General features: G+C 45.4%; 1 protein-coding gene across 2 annotated transcripts; it reads left to right on the top strand.

Annotated features, from left to right (window-relative positions):
- Positions 1-1354: 1354 nt before the first annotated feature.
- mpc1 (mitochondrial pyruvate carrier 1) lies at positions 1355-16604 on the top strand (the record flags this gene model as incomplete). 2 transcript variants are annotated; one of them, XM_084308807.1, is made up of 4 exons in its annotated part: positions 1355-1537; positions 6971-6974; positions 7394-7490; positions 11910-12046. In XM_084308807.1, exons 1-4 carry the CDS (start codon positions 1467-1469, stop codon positions 12044-12046), a joined length of 309 nt encoding a protein of 102 aa, XP_084164933.1. In that variant the 5' UTR covers positions 1355-1466. The 2 variants fall into 2 exon arrangements, with proteins under 2 accessions (XP_084164933.1, XP_084164932.1); XM_084308806.1 differs by lacking the exons at positions 1355-1537; positions 6971-6974 and adding an exon at positions 14922-16604 and having other exon boundaries at positions 7400-7490; positions 11910-12042.
- Positions 16605-24491: the final 7887 nt, after the last annotated feature.

The raw sequence follows: 24491 nt of genomic DNA on the forward strand, positions 1-24491 counted from the left end.
ATCCCATCGAAAATATTTTTTAACGTGATTTTTTTTTAACGTGTATTCTTTCGCCGGTTAAGGTTAGGCATGGTTAAGGTTAAGGTTAAGGTTAGGCATTGTTTCGGAGTTGGTTAAGGTTAGAACGGTTAAGTTTAGGCGTTGTTAAGGAGCTGGTTAAGGTTAGAGTTTGTCAAAGAGAATGGCAATAGACAGCCTATTTCCGCGCGACCTGGGCGCTGGGCGGCGGAAAATGAAAGGCGCATTACTGCACGCCACTACGGTAAATTTTTGCACTGCTTGCTTGGCATAAAGCTACACGCACCCTGGATAGCCTTTCACAGGCCGGGGCCACCAATCAATAGGTTTCTGCTGTGCCTGATCCCTCACAGCCACATCCTCCGCCTCCCACCACCGACTACTACCACTCCCACGCAAGTCTTCGCGGCACTGTTCCGACGGACGCAGACGCCGCCACTCGGCGCACCTCTCAATATCCACCCTCCCACATGAACAATCCGCACTTCTGTCCTCCTCTCCAAACAACAGCCGCCCCCCACGAACCCGCGGCATGGCCTGCTACTCCCTCTCTCCAGTGTCAAAAAGCCGCGCTGCTGCTCTCGTCCACGTCTGTCTTCCGTGTACTCTCCGCCGACCATTCGAATCCGCCGCTCGTCTGACGCGCTCCTTCCGCCAGCTCGATCTAAACTTCCCTCCACTCGTCCGAGTTCCCTTTCGCACAGCTCGGAGTCACCTCCCGCCTCAGAGATCGTTTTTACCCCCAGGCGCCGCGGTCACTCAGAATGCTGAACAGTAGCGCTTAAATGATTGTAGAAGCTGTGGATTTTTTTTTTTTTTTCATTGGTGCTTTTATTGTATGTTCTTTTAATTGTTTTTAAATGTTGTATTATTTTATTAGATGCTGCTATTGTTTTTATTGTATGTTGTTGTTGTTGTTGTTGTTGTTGTTATTCTCAGGTCAGCTTATGTTATTATTTATAGGTTTTTAAGGGCTGAGAGAGTGCCAGGGCAAAAGTGCATCTCACTGCATTGACTGTACACACTGTACTTTTAATGTATTGATTTGCCGTACTGTATTGTACCCATTCTGCAATCTGTTAAATAAAGTTTTCATTCATTCATTCATTCATTCATTCATTCATTCATTCAATGTGTGTGACAAATACACTTTAAACTATGCAGAAATGCCAAATATGCATAACACGTTTAGCAGGTTGTGACGTCAGGACGTAAGTGGAGCCGGCTCCATAGCAACCACACACCCCCCTCCCCTCCCCTATAGCAACACCAATCACAGCTCTCCTTCTCTCTGACGCACTACGACAGTGTCGTAAAGTCCAATGTTGTGGTTGAACAGCACTTGACCAGTTGCCCTCTAAGCTAAGCTCTCTATCAGACTGTCAGTCAGAACACCATCCTGCTCCTCAATTCTCCTCAGAAAGTAAATAAATCATATCCGTGTAACCATGGCGGGAGTACTGGCGAGGAAATCTATCGATTACGTGAAGAGCAAAGAATTCAGGGAATATCTGATGAGGTGAGACACTAAACCAGGTCGAACTGTCTGTTTATAAACCAGCTAACAGCTAACAGCTAACCGCTAACCGCTAACAGCTAGCATAGTAGTTAGCCAGCTGTCAGAGTAAATCTGTCATTTACTAGCTAACTTTAGACTCTGCTTATCCAAACAATCTAGCCACTTCCACCATACTAGCCTAATGTCGATGTTTAACAGTTCATTTCATTTTATTATTGGTTGGCATTTTCTCTGATAGTTCTGAAGGACGTCTGAGATCTAACAAGGTCTCTCATTAGCTAGTTAGGTTTTGATTAATTAATTGATTGATTGATTGGAAATGTTATTAACAGATTGCAGAATGGGTACAATAATACAGTACAGCTCAATACACACAATTGTTAAGGGCATGCAGACCAGAGAAAGACTTTCGTCTTGTTTACATCACAGGGTCCCCCATTTTCAATTCATCTGAGATCTTAGGTTTAATGTTTACTGTAAACATTGTGGTTGTTTAGCTGAGCTGGCCAGCCCAAGACCAATGCATTTGATTTGGAAAAGATGTGACATTGAAGAGTTTGTAAAAACTCAAACGCTAAAATACCAATAACCGGGTCAATTGTTGTTACTGGGTCAATTGTTGCTTGTGGATGGATCTGCATGATCAATATAGATTGAATACTGAAACACATGATGCACATGGTTCAAAGTACAATGTAAGTCAAATGAGGTCAAGGGACCCAGCTCTTGTGTGGTCTGAGAATGGAGGGGGCCACTTTGTCTAGAGGCACTTCCTACTGTGAATGCTTTTAAAGGTATGCTACGATTAGCCCTTCACGAAACATGTAACTGTTTTACCTGATGCTATTGTTGATGTGATTATGCTCCTTGCCACTGCACAAATGACCTTCTGTATTTATATTTGAATTGTATGTTTTTTGTTTAATGCTCTGTTTTATGTTGAAACTTGTTGTGTGCCGTGTTGGTCAGGACTCCCTGGAAGAAGAGATCTTGTATCTCAATGGGACATTCCTGGATAAATAAAGGATAAATAAAATAAAAATAAAGGTGGCTCTCCTAGGTGTGAGATTTAATTGTCTTAGTTAGGACAACCAAAAGGGATTATTCCACCACAGTGTCCTGTAAAACTTTAAGTGCTTTTTTAAGTGCTTTTTTCAAAGGCCCTTTGACAGAAGTTTATATAAGGGAGGGGACACACAACACAACTCCTACATTCATGGTTCATTCGGACAGTACTCGTAAAGTCTGACATTTTTTCGTATCATGGAATTTTAGGAAACCCAGCATATCAACATATTTCTGAGTGTCTCATGATACTCTGTTTGGGGTGGGCGGTATATGGCCTAAACATTTATATCACGGTATATTTGTTTTTCTTATGTTTATCATAGGATATATTACACATATGGCCAAGAGCTGGACAACAAGTCATAACCTAAATATTAAATGTATGGGCTATTTTGCATAAATGAGGAGCGGATACACAGTGGAATTTGTGTCAGTGAAGGCGTGTTGTCAGTGCAGTAACGGGAGGAGGGGAGAGACAGGGGAGGTGATTTACACATTCCTGCATCACAGTAACTTTGTATTGTTTTATCCACGAAAGATTTGCAAACCTTTTTTTCAAGGCACCTGTAATGTAGGTCACAGTAGAGTCACAGCTATTCATAATGTCTGCTGCATTTCCTACCCTTCTTATGGCACAATGTCATTCACACAGCTCAGCTCAGAGGCCATATTTTCACACTGTGGCCATTTTGCTCTTATGTCATGCTCAGGTTGGGATTCCCGACATAAGAGCAAAATGGCCACCCTGTCAGTATGGTCAGTTGGCCACAGTTTAATATGACCTGTTATTTGATTAGTTGTTTGCCTACCAAGATGACTGTGGTGATGATGTAATGGAATATTAATTGTCAGGTGACATAGGAAGTGGCTCTTTCAGCCTCTAATGTCACACGTGTAAGCGTTGTACTCACAGGGACATTTATACCACTTTACTTTTTAGAAAGCATTATTCTTTAGAAAGAAATATTAAGACAGATTTATTTCTATATATTTAGAGTATGTTACACATATGTTACATACACTTCAATAACAAAATGCACATCTCAGATCAAAGTGTTAAAAAAATATATATATATATATATATAATACAGTGCATCTGGAAAGTATTCATACCCGTCACTTTTTCCCCACATTGTGTTATGTTACAGCCTTATTCCAAAATGGATCAAATATTTTCTTCCACACAATACCCAATAATGACAAAGTGAAAAAGTTTTAGAATTGTTTGCAAATGTATTAAAAATGTAAACGAATAAGTACATAAGTATTCACACCCTTTACTCAATACTTTGTTGAAGCACCTTTGGCAGTAATTACAGCCTCAAGTCTTCTTGAGTATGATGCTACAAGCTTGGCAGTTGGCACACACCTATCTTTGGGCAGTTTCTTCTTTGCAGATTGTCTCAAGCTCCATCAGGTTGGATGGAGATCGTCGGTGCACAGCCATTTTCAGATCTTTCCAGAGATGTTCAATCGGGTTTGGCTGGTCCACTCAAGGACATTCACAGACTTGTCCCCGAAGCCACTCCTTTGTTATCTTGGCTGTGTGCTTAGGGTCGTTGTCCTGTTGGAAGGTGAACCTTCGCCCCAGTCTGAGGTCCAGAGCGCTCTGGAGCAGGTTTTCATCAAGGATCTCTCTGTGCATTGCTGCATTCATCTTTCCCTTGATCCTGACTAGTCTCTCACTTCCTGCTGCTGAAAAACATCCCCACAGCATGATGCTGCCACCACCATGCGTCACTGTAGGGGTGATAAGCGGTGCCTGATTTCCTCCAAACATGACTCTTGGCATTCAGGCCAAAGAGTTCAATTTTGGTTTCATCAGACCAGACAATTTAGTTTCTCATGGTCTGGAGTTCTTTAGGTGCCTTTTGGCAAACTCCATGTGGGCTGTCATGTGCCTTTTACTGAGGAGTGGCTTCCGTCTGGCCACTCTACCATAAATGCCTGATTGGTGGAGTGCTGCGTGCAGAGATGGTTGTCCTTCTAGAAGGTTCTCCTTCTCTGTCACCTCCCTGGCCAAGGCCCTTCTCCCCCGATGGCTCAGTTTGGCTGGGCGGCCAGCTCTAGGAAGAGTCCTGGTGGTTCCAAACTTCTTCCATTTGCGAATGATGGAGACGACTGTGCTCTTTGGCACCTTCAATGCTGCAGAAATTGTTTTGTACCCTTCCCCAGATATGTGCCTCGATACAATCCTGTCTCGGAGGTCTACAGACCATTCCTTGGACTTCATGGCTTGGTTTGTGCTCTGACATGCACCGTCAACTGTGGGACCTTATATAGACGGGTTGTGTGCCTTTACAAATCATGCCCATTCATGCCCAATCAATTGAATTTACCACAGGTGGACTCCAATCACGTTGTAGAATCATCTCTCAAGGATGATCAGAGGAAACAGGATGCACCTGAGCTCAATTTTGAGTGTCATAGCAAAGGGTGTGAATACTTATGTACATGTGATGTGATATTAAATCTTTTTATTTTTAATACATTCGCAAAGCATTCTAAAAATATTTGTTCATTTTGTCATTATGGGGTATTGTGTGTAGAACTTTGAGGGAAAAAATGTATTTAATACATTTTGGAATAAGGCTGTAACATAACAATGTGGAAAAAGTGAAGGTGTATGAATGTATGGATAATAATAATAATAATAATAATTAATTTTATTTATATAGCGCTTCTCAATGACCCGAAGTCGCTGACAGTAGTTATAGTAAAAACAAAGAAACAAAAAAGGAACATGAGACCATGGGGGAAACAGGGGGAAAACAGCATGAGATAACACGAAAAGACAGAACGACAGGAGCAGACATCAATCGGGTTTGGGGGGGGGGGGGGGTTGAAGGCAAGGGAGAACAGGTGGGTTTTGAGGCAAGCTTTGAAGGATGCACTGTATATATCTATAAAATAAAGAGGGAGATAGAGAACACTTTAACAGAAACTCAAACACACCAAACACGACAGCATCTAACAGAAAACGCACTGAGTAAAGGTGGGTTTACTAAATTAAATGTTTTACTTTATATAAATAGGTATATTATGCTACTGTATGTACATAATGTTGCTGTTGAAATGCAGACAGACATGGACTGAGAACCTTTGTAATAATAATAATATTCTGGTTTGATGCCTTTGTTCATGTTTGTTGTAGCCCCTTTCGTGTAGAGCCATATGCAATCCGCGTTCACGGAATCGCGGACGGAATCGCAGAATTGAGCAATAAAAATGGAATCAACTGTAAAAAAAAATATATATATATATATTTTTATGTTGTGGGACTTGTACAGCACTTTGTTCAACTTTGTCAGTGCTGTAAAGTTTAAACCTTTTTAAATCTTAGACAAACAACACTTTTGCTTTCATGAAATATTGTAAGCCGTCATTTGAGGCTTTATAAAAGCAGCACAATGAACACAAATCTGTCAGTGCCGAGTCCGACCTCATCTTAAATAACAAACAGCATTGCTTGTTGTAGTTAACAAAGAGAGGCAGAGTTGATTTTGCACACTTTTTAAAAAAAATTATTTAATATTCGAATTTTATTTTCATATTCGAATCCCATGCCCATCGAACGAAGCTTTGAAGTATTTAAGACAGCCCTATTAAATGGACTGTTATATCTTATTAAATTGTGGACATTTATTCATTCCCACTTATTAGACACTATTTCTGATGGTAAAATGAGCGTACAAAGCAAAATACAGAATTCTGAAATATTAAAATGGAAAAAAACGCTATTTGGAAAAAAATAAAATGGAATTTGGAAAAAAATTAAACTGATTTCATATGGCTCTACTTTCGTGACTGTGATGCACCGAGTGGATCCACAGTCACTTCCTAGCCCACAGCCAACCAACCTAGATTTACCATGAAGGACTGGTTCTGCCCGAACCGTTTGTTATACAAGTATCACAGAGACATGTCAAAGGTACTCACAGTTGCACAAGGGTTTCGGACAGAGATACGTGATGGTTTGAAAGCTCTGCGTTGCTAATAAACATTTAAAATAATTTTTATAAACGTGTAAACATCACAGAGGCAGCGTTGCATGCAGAATAAGAGAAGAAGCGAACGTTGCCTCTGTGATGTTGTTTACACACGTTTATAAAAAATATTTAAGGTTGGTTGGCTATGGGCTAGGAAGTGACTGTGGATTCACTCTGTGCATCACAGTCACGAAAGGGGTTATGTTTGTTTGTTGTTGTATACAGTAAAGAAGAGGCAGCTGGGTGTGTTTTCCAGATTGCACACAAACATTGACTTGTTGTATTAACAACAGTAAATTAATTGTCTTTTAAATTCTCTCTCCTCTCTCTCTCTCTCTCTCTAATATATGTTGGCCTGGCTAAATGCACTCAATAGCACAGTAAGTATACCCAGTCGTTGTCTGTCTTGTCTGTCTGTGCGGCTGTGCCTGCCTACTGTACCTGTCTGTCTGTACCTGTCTACTGTCCCTGTCTGTCTGTGCCTGTCTACTGTACCTGTCTGTCTGTGCCTGTCTACTGTGCCTGTCTACTGTACATGTCTGTCTGTGCCTGTCTACTGTACCTGTCTGTGCCTGTCTACTGTACCTGTCTGTCTGTGCCTGTCTACTGTACCTGTCTGTCTGTGCCTGTCTACTGTACCTGTCTGCATGCCTTTTTCTGTATCCCTCTGTCATGATCAAAATATGACAATATAATAAGAAATGTTCACATTAACTGAAAACTACACTGTGTGTGCGCGTGTGTGTGTGTGTGTGTGTGTGTGTGTGTGTGTGTGTGTGTGTGTGTGTTCGCGTGGCAGCATTTCTGGGGTCCAGTAGCTAACTGGGGTCTTCCTATAGCGGCCATCAGTGACATGAAGAAGAGTCCTGAGATCATCAGTGGGAGGATGACCTTTGGTGAGACACACACACACACACGCACACACCAGACCACGTGAGCGGATCGGCGCGGCCGAGAAATCCGCTCTTCGCTCTTTAAAGCTTTGTCCGCTCCACTAATCACTCATGTTGACCCCGCCCCCAAGTCGCTCTCCGCTCGCTCCCCGCTCACCTTGAATCGAGCGCTCCCCGCTCCCCGCGCCAGATCGCTCGGCAGTTTTTTTTCTTCTTTTTTTGGAGCATGGTGTAAATGAGCTCAAACTACAACAGTCTACACCCCCTGGGCCCCTTAACAATTGTTTGTATTGAGCCGCATTGTAATTGTAGCCATTCTGCAATGTTAAATAACGTTGTTTATCCATTCACTATCTCTATTAAGCGATGATAGGCTAGCCGAGCCACAATGCTATGGTCGCTGCCATTAACGTTAGCATGTAAGCTAACGTCAACAGCAATGGCGTCGATACTTTTTCAACTGGAGTGAGTGTGGGCGTCATAGATATCTATAGTGGGCGTCTCTACAGTGACAAAGCCTGAACGAACAGCCTATCACAGGTTCACCCTTCTCATTGGTTGAAAATGGCCTTCATGTTTGTACATCGCCATCTGTTGCTTTGGCATTGTACTGCATGTATATATTACATCAGTGTTAAACCACTGTGAGCGGCCTGGAGTGGATTGGAGCGGAGGAGAACTCTCGCTCCGGACGTCGCGCCGACTCATTTTAAAACCCACTCCTCGCTCACGTCAAAACCGGCCGCTCCGCGCCCCGCGCCGCTCACGCTCCGATCCGCTCACATGCACTGGCACACACACACACGCACACACACACAAATATAAGACACTAACAAAAACATGTAGCTAAACCTCAGGCTGTCCGCCCCATATTTACCTTCTAGGTCATCCTCAGCATCATACTGCAGTGCTATAGCTCCCCCAGGAGGACCAGGGCACCCCCAAAAAACCTCTGTAGTTGCTTTTAGATACAGTACATACTGTACACTAGGGTTGGGTACCGTTCACATATGAGCCGGTACCAGTTCGGTATCGAATTGAATGGAATTATCGGTACCCATAGTTATTTTCTTTCGGTACTTATCTCTCTCTGAAATAACATTTTTAATTTCAGTTGTAAAAAAATAAGTCCATATGTCTCAATTTTAACATTGTTATTAATTTAGAACATTTAGTTATTTATTGTTGTAACACATCACACAAAACAAATCGCATGATCATGTTTTATGTTTGTAAATGTTTAATATATTATAAACATTATCTGACCATCCTCAGTAAATATGATCAAACTCCTCTGACCTTGTCTGGTCTTTCCAAAGACCCAAGAGACGGGACGGTAATGTATTTGTGGAAAAGGCTCCCTATTGTCCAGGGATGGGTACCTTTCACATTTGAACCGATACCGGTACCCAACGGTACCTTTTTTCGGTACTTTAGTCTCAAGAAATGTAATTTACCTACCTCAGTCATAAAAAAAAAATCCAAACTTCAAATAACTACAATTTCGACAGTTTTCGGCTTGTCATTGCTCCGACTGCTTTTTTTTATTTTTTTTTCGGTTTCTCACTTGATTCGATACTCGGTAGTACCGATGTGTTTCGGTTCGGTACCTCAAAAGTACCGAATTCGGTACCCATCCCTATTGTCGTATATTACACTCTTATACTAAACATGTGAAAGTACCGAAATTTGGTACCGATTGATGATTGATTGTACCGATGTAATTTGGTCGGTACCCTTAAAAGTTCCGAGTTCGGTACACGACCCTACTGGACACATACCTTGAATATGTGTCCTCATTAGGGGTGGGGGAAAAAATCGATACGTAGTAGTATCGCGATACTTTGCGTGGCGATACTGTATCGATACAGGGACGCCAAGTATCGATATTACATTTCTTTTTTTGTATAAGGAAGTTGCATTGTTCATTTCAATACCTGTAATAGTACAGTAGTGCACACACACACACACACACACACACACACACACACACACACACACACACACACACACACATGTGCATTCAGTTAAGTTGGAATATGACTGTAATACAAACAGTTCAGTTTGTCAGGTACATGCAACACCGATGACTGTTGACATCTGTCTGCTTGAGAAAATCCCATGTTCGTTCTGCAATAAAAACGATTGAAGTGAGATGAACAGACTGAACTTTATTTTATTAGATAAAACATGTTGACACAGTTTTACTTTGCAGTTGAAAAAAGGTAATAAATCGCAATATATCGCAATATTAATATCGCAATACTCAGCATATCGCAATATATTTAGTATCGCAATACTATCGTATCGTGACTCAAGTATCGTGATAGTATCGTATCGTGAGGCCTCTGGTGATTCCCACCCCTAGTCCTCATGTGTCTCCACTTCCCTATACATCCTGGAGCACCCTCGCTAAATAATCAAGCGCCCCCATAACATCTCTGGAGCCGCCAAAGCTCCCATATGATTTGATGCTTAATTATATATACATTTAGATAAAACGGACAGATAATCTAAGTCTGTCAAATAAATGGCCGGAGGAAGTGGACGTTTTGAAGAGTCCAGTTTCGTTACTTCCTCTGGAGGAAGTGGACGTTTTGAAGAGTCCAGTTTCGTTACTTCCTCTGGAGGAAGTGGATGTTTTGAAGAGTCCAGTTTCGTTACTTCCTCTGGAGGAAGTGGACGTTTTGAAGAGTCCAGTTTCGTTACTTCCTCTGGATGAAGTGGACGTTTTGAAGAGTCCAGTTTCGTTACTTCCTCTGGAGGAAGTGGACGTTTTGAAGAGTCCAGTTTCGCTACTTCCTCTGGAGGAAGTGGACGTTTTGAAGAGTCCAGTTTCGTTACTTCCTCTGGATTTGATTTGATAGACTGCCTTACTGCCTCTTACCAACAGATGTTCATTTAGTAAGTAAGTAAGGCTTTAGCACGAATGCACAAGTGCTTCACAAGTTTAAAAAGATAAAAGAAAATGAACAAGGCAATTCATAAAAGAATATCCAATGTAAAAACAGTTTAAAAAAGTTTAAAAAAACAAAAGAACAGGTCATTTCATAAAAACATACAATATAAAAACAGGCACGGACAAAAACTGAAGAAACTAAGGTCATGTCCACACAAATCCGGATATTTTGCCAAAAGCACATTTCCTTCTATGTTTCATCCACACGTAAACGGCATTTCGGAAAAGTAAACGGAGATTTTTTCGAAAACGCATTTTAAATGAATAGCTTCACTCTAATAAAACCATTAATGTCACTTTGTACAGTTTCATGTTAATTTGTTTTGACTAGGGGTGTAACGATTCGACCTCACTTCGACTAGATTACGATTCTTCAGGCAACGATTCAATGCATCATGAAATCCCTTCATTTGACCACGATTCGATTCGATAAATTTTCGATGAATTTTCTATCAGTTAATTCCCCCAAAAAAAATTAATACACAAATGTGGCTGGGGGAACTGATTCACTCAGCATGAATTGACTATAGGTCAATAAAAACAATACACAAAAAAAACATAAAAAAAAAAGAATTATTATTATTATTTTTTTGATTATAATCGATTCTAACATATTCAAATCGATGCATCGAATCGAACACATTAGAATCGATTAATTTCGATTAATCGATGCATCGTTACACCCCTAGTTTAAAAAATCCACTTTTTCTCCTCTTTTTCTATTTTTCTCCCATCCCAATTTAGCCGTCAATTCTCCCCTCCCCTGTCTTGAACGTTGCTCGCATGTGCCCCCCACTGGCCGGTTGTAGGTAGGATAGAAGCCCATCACATGTCCCCTCCGATACACGAGGAGGCAGCCAGTCGCATCTTTTCACCTGCCAGCGCGGACTCTCATTTGGCGAGGAGTAACGTGTGGGAGGCTCACACTGCCCCCGCCATTTTCCTGTCTCTGCTGTGCAGGCGCCCCAACCGACCTGTAGGAGTCACTGTTTACAACGTCCAGATTACCACCCATCGACTTCCCACCCGCTAACTGCCAATTGAGTTAGTATGACGGCCGGCCCAAGCCGGAGGCAACGCCGACAGCCGGATTCGATACCGGTGTCTCTTGCGTTGGTGACGAGCGCAATGTCCGCTGCGCCACCCAGCCGCCTTAGTTTTGACTAATTATTAATGTTGTTTTTATTATTAATATTACTTTGATTATTATTATTATCTTAATATTATGAAAATAGTTTTATGACCTTATTTCACTTTACTTTTGTTTTAGTTTTTTAATCCGATGATTTAAAAAAAAGCACCTTTTACTTTTTGTCATGGTCAATGTTTAGGTTCTTACTGTTTTGCTGAAATGGTGCGAAATAAAATAAAATGTATACCTTTAGACCAATCCAAGCTGTTCTGTAAACCTGCTTCTGTTTGTCTCTCTCTCCTTGTCTCACAACCCCCCCCCCACCCCTCAGCTCTGACCTGCTATTCGCTACTCTTCATGCGCTTCGCCTACAAGGTACAGCCGCGCAATTGGCTGCTGTTTGGCTGTCACCTGACCAATGAGACGGCACAGCTCATCCAGGGAAGCCGGCTCATGAAGTACAAGTAAGATCAGTGTTGTGATGCAGAAGAGGAGCGGGCCAAGTTGTGATGGAAATGTCCGCTGGGTCAAAAGACCTGCTGGGAAAATTGTCTCCCAATAACTCCCAGCAAGGCAGAATACGCCAACATTTCGGGAAATTAGCTTACCGTCTTCTCCAGAGAGAGACAAGAAGATAAATACCAGTCTCCTCTCTGTGCGTTCAGTAGAAAGCTATCTGGCTGCACGTTAGCCTAGCTTAGCACAATGAATGGAAGCGGACATGGCCGGTTAGCCTTAGGGGGAGGTGTTAGTTGGACAATGCCTAGGCTAACCGGCCATGTCCGCTTCCATTCATTGTGCTAAGCTAGGCTAACGTCCAGCCAGATAGCTTTCTACTGAACGCACAGAGAGAAAACTGGTATCTATCTTCTTGTCGCTCTCTGGAGAAGACGGTAAGCTAATTTCCCCAAATGTTGCTGTGTTCCTTTAACCCCTACCTGCTCTAGTGGAGCTGCTCAGTCACAGAGAGAGAGATAATTAGATTAGATTCAAATGTATTGTCATAATGCAGCACAATAAAAATAAGTTTGGCATGATCCAACCAGAGTGCAAATGTAACAGCAATATACATTGTTAAACTGGATACAAAAAATATACAAATTAGTACTACTGAGTGTAGTGCTAATCAGATGTATGTACAGAGTTGTGTTATATAAATAGAGGCAGTATGACTACTACTGACCAGCAGCATAACTAGTAAGAGTAGGATATGTACAGTTATAGATATAGTGGGCGGCTAGGTGGTGTAGTGGGCAAGGCGCTCGCCACCAATGCAGGAGACGCTGGGTTCGAGCCCAGCTCTCCGCATTGCTATCAGCTTGGCTGGTCGTTTATACTAATACAATTGGCAGTGTTAGGGGTGGGAAAGTTGATGGGTGGGGATCGGACATTGTGGACAGCGACTCCTACAGGTCGGTTGGTGCGCCTGTGCAGCAGAATCAGGAAGCGACGGGGGCGGCGTGTCCCTCCCACGCAGACCCCCGCCGCTGAGAGATCGCGCTGTGCAGGTGAAAAGATGCGACGGCTGCTTCCTCGAGTACCGGAGGAGACACGTGATGTAAGGCTTCGTCCACATTGCAGCCGGCCTGTGGGAGGCATGGCCTAACAGCGTTCGAGACAGGGGAGGGTAGAATTGGACGATACGAAAATTGGGATGGGAGAAAAATAGAAAATGGGAGAAAAAAGTAGAAAGAAAAAGGTTATAGATATAGTAAGGGACTATGTGCAGGTAAGTACAGACAGGTGAGGATAGGTATACACGGTGGGAATATATATATATATATATATATATATGCTATATACAGCATTTTTGTACATGCTATCATACAGAGCTAAGGGTTATGTGCAGGTGTACAAGAAAGTATATGAGGGGTTATATGCAGGTATATTCAGACAAGGGTATATATCTGTGTTAATGTAAATAAATGTAAATATGCTGTTGTATATACAGCACTGTTGTACATCCTATCATACAGAGTATGGGTAGACAGTGAAAGCAGTTGGTAGGTATAATGGGACAGTGGAGGGTCAAGTCTGTCTAAAGTGAAGTCGGAACAGGACCTAACGGGACCTCACCTCTGACCTCTGTCTCCTTGAGCGGGAAGTCACACCCGAAACAGTCGGGGTCCATAAATGACTGCAGAAACTATTTCATTTCCTCAACTATTTTCAACTGTAGTAGAAACCCAACTCAAGTGGAAGAGCCGGTTGAGGAAATGGTGTCGTCGCCCAGAGGAATTTCTCCGGGTGCCAATGCAGACGAACTCTCGGACAATACATGATCAGATTGGATTGTCCTCGCGCTCAAACGCAAGGCGCAGCAGCGATGGACATTGTGGTGGAAAATAGCCCGAAGCTGAATAACTTACTCAGTCAGAAAATACCTGGTTAATACAGTTTAGTAATACAAAATAGTCGGAGAATGGCCGGATGACTCTCTGCGAAGTGACCAGCTGGGCCTCCCGGAATGAGAGAGACCCCCCCCCCCCACCGGAGCTTCAACATCTGTATACCTACAAAACTGAGGGGGGTGGGGGCCATACTGTAGGTGCAAGGGTGTCATGACATGTTGGGGAAAGGTGGGGGATCGTTTATTGGGGTTAAGAATGAGGGTAGGAAGGGAAGATGGGTGAGGGAGATCAAAGAGAGGTGGGGGAAGGGAGTTTTATCTCCCACAACTACATAGAGGATCTAAAGTGCACAGGGTGCAACAAGCGATCCCACTGATTACCTTTGCTACCTCAGCTAACGTTACATAAGTTATCATAAATGACTACCGTTAGCAATGATTGCTCACAGCCCTCCAGGCGTGGCTGTTCATATCTCGGTCGTTGGTGAGACCTGTTAGGCAGGTTGTACAAACGAGGTTTGTCGGAAACTGGCAAAAATGAACTTCTCCCGTCACAAAGCGTAGTTTGGACGAGACCCTCGCCTGTCACAAAGCGTAGTTTGGAGGAGACCCTCGCCCGTCACAAAGCGTAGTTTGGACGAGACCCTCGCCCGTCACAAAGCGCAGTTTGGAGGAGACCCTCGCCCGTCACAAAGCGTAGTTTGGAGGAGACGCTCGCCCGTCACAAAGCGTAGTTTGGACGAGACCCTCGCCCGTCACAAAGCGTCGTTTGGACGAGACGCGCGCCCGTCGCAACAATCGCCATTGTGAAAACAATAGAAAAGGCTCAGGCCATGTTTTCATTCAAACTAATTATAAGGCACTTGGGGCTGTTTTACATACAGCTGAAGAGACGGCTGCGTAGGACTGTGCCTCTGAACGTATTGAAGTGAGTTGAATTGAAGACAGCCTGTCTGAATGTTGTTGTTGTTGTTGTTGTTGTTGTTGTTTCAGCTTGGAGAAGAAGAAGAAGTCTTAGTGGCGGACTGAAGTCGGAGTGGATCGTTCTGTTTTGGGAACTGAGGGAGGAGCGGGACCCTGTGGCTAAAACATCCACCTTAACCTGGATATACAAAGAAAAAGCTTACCTAAACCTCTCATCTGAGCATCAAAACAAGTGCACCTAAACCCTGATCAATGAACGGATCTTCAACTTTTTAACCTGTTTTAATCATCATCATCATCATCGTAGTCCACAAGTTTTAGTCACTTTTTACTGCTGTACACTGATAGACGAGACACGCTGCCCTCTCCGATCCAAGTTGGTTACTACTTACTATTTTCTCGCACAAACATAATGAGGGAGAATGTAAACCAGCCCAGCCAGCCGGCAATTCCTCCTGCTTTCCAAAGGATATAAATCCTGGTGAAACTGTAAAACGTTACTCTGGATAATGTACAGTATACACACATACACGCCTCTACACAAAGACATCTGAAGTCCAGATCCTCCGATGTTTATCGTTTCTGAATGGGAACTTATCATTGGATCAGCATCCTGACTTGAATATATATTTTATTTAAATAGATAACACAGAGCACATCCCTTTGGGCTCTGTGAGTTTCAACCTACGGGGTGGTAGCTAAAGATGGGTCATTGGAAGAGGAAAACAGTTCCCCAAATCGTTCTGAAGAAATCTGCGGCTGCAACAGCTTTAAGTGTTTGACTGGACAATTCTGATTTTATATTAAACCACAGGCTACTCGATAAGGCTTAGTAATTCCCTGTAATGTAGAATATGCTGACTAAAATACTGTAGGCTACAAGGTCGGTAGGCTGAAAGCAAGGTTTCTGTTGTCAGATAAGCGTAAGCCTGGCCTACAAAATATGTTTTTATTTGTGAGAAAAATTTATTGGGAAATTGTTAAAACCGCTGCATTCCTTAATGCACTTTACACAAGAGTACATTATAATATAGTATATTATATATGACTTTGTTATTACCCAATGTGAACGCGAGTAAACGGAGAAATAACCAAACAGCCATATTCTAACAGGATGTAATGTGCTGAGGCTGTCTGGGCTGTTGGATTTGACTGGACAGGCTACTGCTGTTGCTGCTACTGCTGAAGCTGTTGTAAAATGTCATCCACATTAATTTATTATCTGATCATTAAATGAGAATGCCACTCAAATGTAAGAATCCAGGTGTGTTCTTCCTTTGACCCGATGCGGTCTATTCGAAATGTTTGAACATGAACCAGTCTCTCCCGAGCCAGAGGCCAGCGTGGAGTTGCACCGTAAGGAATGAATTGGACAGTGACTTTATGTTAAAGGATGCTTGTTTGTGATGTACTGTAGGGTCAAAAGAGCTTTTATTTTAGTGCCATGAGTTCTTTAACCCTAAGATGTACGCTGGTGCCCTGAAAGCCACCCCGGATGATGTCACAATCATTTCCAGTTCATTATATTTTTAGATAAGGGGCTGGCATAACTCATCTTTATTTCTGAGCCACAAGTGACGGACTGGGTTTGTCTCCGACCAACAGGAAAAACACAACAGCTGAAATGTTGTGGCATTCCCCTTTTAAATGATTCCCTGCCTGTATTAATATTTCACATGATTTACTTGATATTATCCTCTGGTTGTATTAATATCTCATATTATTCACAATAAACCTTGTTTTAATGTCATATATTCACATAAGGTCTGAACTGATTTGTCATCTCTGGGTTTATCAGAATGAACTAGCAAGGAACGACTAAAAACACGATTTTGTGTGTGGATGGTTTCCAGAACATCCTATAACTGACCAAACCCCTCTTAACTCACGTTTGTGTCTTAGCATTTGTTAGCAATGTTAGAGCAAACCACGGGGGGGGGGGACTATAAAAAGTATAATACATATATACATATAACTCATTACAGCTTAAGGAAGTAAATATACTACTACTAATAATACATCAGACCGATATAGCACTTTTCTACATACTCGGATAGAATAGAATCTTTATTGTCATTGTTGGTACAACGAAATTGGGTTTAGAGCATCACCACTGGCATACAAACATACTGAATATAGCATACATAATATCAATAATAACAATGTCCCAAGTGCAATAAATAGTACAGTGACAGTTGAGTTGATTGATTGATTGATTGAAAACTTTATTAACAGATTGCAGAATGGGTACAGTACAGTACAGCTCAATACATACAATTGTTAAGGGGATGCAGACCAGAGAAAGACTTTTGTCTTGTTTACATCAGGGTCCCCCATTTTCAATAGTTAATGGATGGAGGGGGGCGGCGTTGGCTTGCAATGGATGGAATAGTGTATAGTGCAGCAATGCAAGTCCGGTTCACAGTTATTGTTGTAATGTAGAAGTGGGAGTTATGTCACGGGGGTTGGGGATGGGGGGTGCGAGGGGGGGCGCAAGTTGATGATCGTTGAGCAGCCAGACAGCCCGTGGATAGAGGCTGTTGGCAATTTTTTTATTGATGAAAACGCATAATATGGTTTTGACCTATACATTCGGATCAGCAGTTCAGCACCTGCATTGTTGGTGGGTGAGCCTAGTAAAGGATGTCGCATTGCGTTCATCTTCAATGAATGGACCAATGCAATAGTCTACCAAAGCCCCCCCTCTCTCTCTATATATCTCACACACACACACACACACACACACACGCACACACACACACACACACACACACACACTTCAGAAACAAACATAGTATCAATGAGAGCATCAATAATACACCTGAGTGATGTCTAGTAAAAAAAAAAAAAATGTTTTATTTTTCTTTTTCTTTTGGGCCCCCCCCCCCAGTGCTGGGCCCTTGGAATCATCCTAAGCTACCCCCCCCCCCAGCTACGCCCCTGTGTGCGTGTGAACGTTTGCATGTTGGGGGGGGGGTAGCTTAGGATGATTCCAAGGGCCCAGCACTGGGGGGGGGGCCCAAAAAAAGAAAAAAAAGAAAAACGTGTATTATTATTGTATTATTGATGCTCTCATTGATACTATCTTTGTTTCTGAAGTGTGTGTGTGTGTGTGTGTGTGTGTGTGTGTGTGTGTGTGTGTGTGTGTGTGTGTGTGTGTGTGTGTGTGTGTGTGTGTGTGTGTGTGTGAGATATATAGAGAGAGAGGGGGGGCTTTGGTAGACTATTGCATTGGTCCATTCATTGAAGATGAACGCAATGCGACATCCTTTACTAGGCTCACCCACCAACAGTGCAGGTGCTGAACTGCTGATCCGAATGTATAGGTCAAAACCATATTATGCGGTTTCAATAAAAAAAATGGCGCGCTCGCATTCACTGGGGGCCTACAAATACATTCTTTCATGGGGCCCAGAATCTGGAGCTACACCCCTGCACGCACACATATGCATTGGAGGCTTTTAACACGCACAATAACTACACAAAATAACACAATAATCAAACAACCATAAAATGAATACATATAGCGTGTTTCATTTAGAAGGCTATAATGTTCAACTCACCTAATGAGATGGATGCGCATAGTCTGGGTTTAATTTTGGAGACAGCAACTCTGAGATCATCCTCCACATTCATTCAGACGTGATCTGTACTTATTTTTTATATAAGTCAGTGCAGATAATGTTTTTTTCGAATGGGTAGGTATAGCTGTGCCGCGTATTCCCCCTCAATTGATATCTAGTTGGCATCGGAGGTGGGCAGCGAGCTGGGACACATTCTCCATCAGAAACAAGCGCGCCTCATCCCGCAGCTCAAACAGGTGTCATGCAGTATGTAGGAAATCCATAGGCTGAATATGATTTATTATCAGCATTTATTTGACCAGTTTAATGTATTTTAATTGTTTTTAATTATAGGCCTATTTCACACATTCTATGAAATCAATACATTCTGGAAATCATCTCGCGAAAACATTATTCAGAATGGTATAATGGGATCAAATAGCACCTACGGGAGGCTGCAATTCGAAACTGGCCCCCGTAAATGTGTTATGGTTTGTAACCGACCCCAATCGCACAACACAAGACAGGTATGATGGTTTGCCAAGAAACAGATATTTATTGAAACACAGGGAAAAACAGGGAAAAGGGCACTGTCCCTTTAAGGGAGAATCACAAATACAGGAATATAATATGAGGGGAAGGAAGGGTGCCTTTAAGAGGCGGGCAGGAAAAAGGGAACACTATGGGAAGGTAAGGGAACGCCTAAGGGAAGGTTAAGGGAACGCCTTGGGACAGAGGAACTAGAGACTAGGTAAACAAGGGACAAGGAGAACTAGGGAGAGAGGACTAGGGACTAGGAGAGCTAGGGATAGAGGACTAGGGACTAGGAGAGCTAGGGATAGAGGACTAGGGACTAGGAGAACTAGGGAGAGAGGACTAGGGACTAGGAGAGCTAGGGATAGAGGACTAGGGACTAGGAGAACTAGGGATAGAGGACTAGGGACTAGGAGAACTAGGGAGAGAGGACTAGGGACTAGGAGAGCTAGGGATAGAGGACTAGGGACTAGGAGAACTAGGGATAGAGGACTAGGGACTAGGAGAACTAGGGAGAGAGGACTAGGAGAGCTAGGGATAGAGGACTAGGGACTAGGAGAACTAGGGAGAGAGGACTAGGGACTAGGAGAGCTAGGGATAAAGGACTAGGGGACTGAGGCCCGCGGAGGCGGGCTGGGGAACAGGGAGGAACTGGGAGGACTGGTGGAAATCATCTGGGCCGCTCTGCAGGACAGAGGAGATAGTTAATGCACAAAGGGAAAAAACAGAGCAGGTGCAGAACAGTCCAAATAACAAAGTGAACAAAGTAATAATATCTTCGTGTGACAAACACACAGGGGGAGATGTAAAGTCCAAAAATACTATTCTAAGTGAGAACCAAAAACAGAGGCAATACGCTGGGAGATGAAATGTCCAAACTAACTAACAGAGGCAATACGCTGGGAGATGAAATGTCCAAACTAACTAACAGAGGCAATACGCTGGGAGAGTGACATCACAATCAAAACTCACCCAGCGTATGCGTAAAGGTACAGGAACAGCAGCGGCGGGGTGCCGGCTGTCCGAGCCGAGGACAGAGTGGTGCTGGAACAGGCGGCGGTGGCGAGGGTATCGCCACCGGGGAGCCGGCAGTCCGAGCCGAGGACAGAGTGGTGCTGGAACAGGCGGCGGTGGCGAAGGTGTCGTCACCGGGTAGCCGACTGTCGGAGCCGAGGACAGAGTGGTGCTGGAACAGGCGGCGGTGGCGAAGGTGTCGTCACCGGGTAGCCGACTGTCGGAGCCGAGGAACAGAGTGGTGCGCCACTGCTTGAGTGCGCACCGGAACCGAGGGACGCGTCGGGGTGCGTCTGCGAGGAGGAGTGTGCCAAGCACGAAGGTCTAGAAGATGCGCGTTGCGCGCTGGTCTGGAGAGCGTGCCAAGCTCGAGGGTTCTTGGAAGATGCGCGTTGCGCGCTGGTCTGGAGAGCGTGCCAAGCTCGAGCGTCCTTGGAAGATGCGCGTTGCGCGCTGGTCTGGAGAGCGTGCCAAGCTCGAGGGTTCTTGGAAGATGCGCGTTGCGCGCTGGTCTGGAGAGCGTGCCAAGCTCGAGCGTCCTTGGAAGATGCGCGTTGCGCGCTGGTCTGGAGAGCGTGCCAAGCTCGAGCGTCCTTGGAAGATGCGCGTTGCGCGCTGAGGACTGGAGAGCGTCTGCGCTGGTCTGGATGTGCGTCAGGACGAACAGCTGCGCGGGGGTCTGCAGTGGAACGCTGGGGTGCCTCCCGTGGAAGTACAGGGAGCGCAGACCAGTCTCCCCCACAGGCAACGGCGACAGCTGGCGAAGGCTGGAGCAACATCTCGACGCCGGAGAATGGAACAGCATAGGCAGACAGAGGATCTCCCGAAAGAGTCTAGATGTTTAGAGAATATGACTCGGCAAGTATACAACACGACCCCACGCCAAAACGAGGGGAAGCGCCCTGGTATTTAAAGCCCACAGGGGGACTAATTAGCCTGCCACCACAGGTGCGAGAGATAATAGAATATCGAACAGGTGTGGCCACTAAGGGTAAGGAACGAGAGGGTGGGGGCTAGAGAGAGTGAGTGAGAAGGGAAAATAAACAGTATAGAAGGGAAATAAACAGTATAGGCTTAAAGAAACAGAGAAAAGGTAGTGAGCAGCGGGCAAAACCTCACAGTATCCCCCCCTCCAACGGGAGCCACCCGGCGACCCAAAACAAATACAGACAGAGTGGCAGGGGGCAAAACAAGAGGTACTGGCCAAGCCAGCAGGGGAAGCCACCACAAGAGTGGGGCTAGCAAAAGAAACAGGGTCGCCGAGGGGTAACTGGGGGAACTGGTCTAGAGGAACTGGTCTAGAGGAACTGGGTCTAGAGAACTGGTCTAGAGCAACTGGTCTAGAGGAACTGAGGGGCAAGCAGGGTAGCAAAGGGGTAACCATGGTAGCACCGGGAAAGGGCTAGCAGAGGGAAGGTTGCTGCCAGGGCACTGATAGCTACAGGGCCTATGCTAGCTGTACCGCTACATCAACATAGAGGCTGCGCAAGCTGCCGGAGCCAGGCTAGCAGAGGGAAAGGGTAGCTGCCAGGGCACTGATAGCTACAGGGCCTATGCTAGCTGTACTGCTACATCAACATAGAGGCTGCGCTAGCTGCCGAGCTAGGCTAGCAGAGGGAAAGGGTAGCTGCCAAGGCACTGATAGCTACAGGGCCTATGCTAGCTGTACTGCTACATCTACATAGAGGCTGCGCTAGCTGCCGGAGCTAGGCTGGCAGACAGGGCTGGACCAGCATGAGAGAACAAGCTAGCTGGAAGGACAGTCCTAGCTGTGGGAATACTGACCTTGCTAGCTGAAGGGCAGTCCTAGCAGTGGGAGAAACTACACAAAAAGGTGGAGGCCATGCAGAGGGACCGGGTTAGCTGCTTGGGCCTGGCTAGCTACAGGGCCTATGCCAGCTGCAAGGCTGCATTAACATAGAGGCTGTGCTAACAGCCGGGGCCAAGCTAGCAGACCGGGGCCATGCAGAGGGAAACTGGGTTAGCTGCCAGGGCAAGGCTAGCTACAGGGGGGTCAAACAGGGCAAAACGGGAAGCAAACAGGGGAGCTAACCGGGGAGACTAACAAGCTAAACAGGGAAGCTAAACTGGGCTAAACAGGGGAGTAACAGGCTAACAAGGGAGCTAAACAGGACTAACAAGGAAGCTAAACTGGGCTAACAGGGAAGCTAACAGGGCTAACAGGGGAGCTAGAGGGGACAAGAAAAAAAAGGCAAACTCAACATACACAGTCTGTGCTGGCTGGGGTCGTAGACTTGGTGGGGTCGTACTGTTATGGTTTGTAACCGACCCCAATCGCACAACACAAGACAGGTATGATGGTTTGCCAAGAAACAGATATTTATTGAAACACAGGGAAAAACAGGGAAAAGGGCACTGTCCCTTTAAGGGAGAATCACAAATACAGGAATATAATATGAGGGGAAGGAAGGGTGCCTTTAAGAGGCGGGCAGGAAAAAGGGAACACTATGGGAAGGTAAGGGAACGCCTAAGGGAAGGTTAAGGGAACGCCTTGGGACAGAGGAACTAGAGACTAGGTAAACAAGGGACAAGGAGAACTAGGGAGAGAGGACTAGGGACTAGGAGAGCTAGGGATAGAGGACTAGGGACTAGGAGAGCTAGGGATAGAGGACTAGGGACTAGGAGAACTAGGGAGAGAGGACTAGGGACTAGGAGAGCTAGGGATAGAGGACTAGGGACTAGGAGAACTAGGGATAGAGGACTAGGGACTAGGAGAACTAGGGAGAGAGGACTAGGGACTAGGAGAGCTAGGGATAGAGGACTAGGGACTAGGAGAACTAGGGATAGAGGACTAGGGACTAGGAGAACTAGGGAGAGAGGACTAGGAGAGCTAGGGATAGAGGACTAGGGACTAGGAGAACTAGGGAGAGAGGACTAGGGACTAGGAGAGCTAGGGATAAAGGACTAGGGGACTGAGGCCCGCGGAGGCGGGCTGGGGAACAGGGAGGAACTGGGAGGACTGGTGGAAATCATCTGGGCCGCTCTGCAGGACAGAGGAGATAGTTAATGCACAAAGGGAAAAAACAGAGCAGGTGCAGAACAGTCCAAATAACAAAGTGAACAAAGTAATAATATCTTCGTGTGACAAACACACAGGGGGAGATGTAAAGTCCAAAAATACTATTCTAAGTGAGAACCAAAAACAGAGGCAATACGCTGGGAGATGAAATGTCCAAACTAACTAACAGAGGCAATACGCTGGGAGATGAAATGTCCAAACTAACTAACAGAGGCAATACGCTGGGAGAGTGACATCACAATCAAAACTCACCCAGCGTATGCGTAAAGGTACAGGAACAGCAGCGGCGGGGTGCCGGCTGTCCGAGCCGAGGACAGAGTGGTGCTGGAACAGGCGGCGGTGGCGAGGGTATCGCCACCGGGGAGCCGGCAGTCCGAGCCGAGGACAGAGTGGTGCTGGAACAGGCGGCGGTGGCGAAGGTGTCGTCACCGGGTAGCCGACTGTCGGAGCCGAGGACAGAGTGGTGCTGGAACAGGCGGCGGTGGCGAAGGTGTCGTCACCGGGTAGCCGACTGTCGGAGCCGAGGAACAGAGTGGTGCGCCACTGCTTGAGTGCGCACCGGAACCGAGGGACGCGTCGGGGTGCGTCTGCGAGGAGGAGTGTGCCAAGCACGAAGGTCTAGAAGATGCGCGTTGCGCGCTGGTCTGGAGAGCGTGCCAAGCTCGAGGGTTCTTGGAAGATGCGCGTTGCGCGCTGGTCTGGAGAGCGTGCCAAGCTCGAGCGTCCTTGGAAGATGCGCGTTGCGCGCTGGTCTGGAGAGCGTGCCAAGCTCGAGGGTTCTTGGAAGATGCGCGTTGCGCGCTGGTCTGGAGAGCGTGCCAAGCTCGAGCGTCCTTGGAAGATGCGCGTTGCGCGCTGGTCTGGAGAGCGTGCCAAGCTCGAGCGTCCTTGGAAGATGCGCGTTGCGCGCTGAGGACTGGAGAGCGTCTGCGCTGGTCTGGATGTGCGTCAGGACGAACAGCTGCGCGGGGGTCTGCAGTGGAACGCTGGGGTGCCTCCCGTGGAAGTACAGGGAGCGCAGACCAGTCTCCCCCACAGGCAACGGCGACAGCTGGCGAAGGCTGGAGCAACATCTCGACGCCGGAGAATGGAACAGCATAGGCAGACAGAGGATCTCCCGAAAGAGTCTAGATGTTTAGAGAATATGACTCGGCAAGTATACAACACGACCCCACGCCAAAACGAGGGGAAGCGCCCTGGTATTTAAAGCCCACAGGGGGACTAATTAGCCTGCCACCACAGGTGCGAGAGATAATAGAATATCGAACAGGTGTGGCCACTAAGGGTAAGGAACGAGAGGGTGGGGGCTAGAGAGAGTGAGTGAGAAGGGAAAATAAACAGTATAGAAGGGAAATAAACAGTATAGGCTTAAAGAAACAGAGAAAAGGTAGTGAGCAGCGGGCAAAACCTCACAGTATCCCCCCCTCCAACGGGAGCCACCCGGCGACCCAAAACAAATACAGACAGAGTGGCAGGGGGCAAAACAAG

This window comes from Notolepis coatsorum (genome assembly GCF_963971535.1).
Source record: "Notolepis coatsorum genome assembly, chromosome: 2".
Classification (NCBI taxonomy): domain Eukaryota; kingdom Metazoa; phylum Chordata; class Actinopteri; order Aulopiformes; family Paralepididae; genus Notolepis; species Notolepis coatsorum.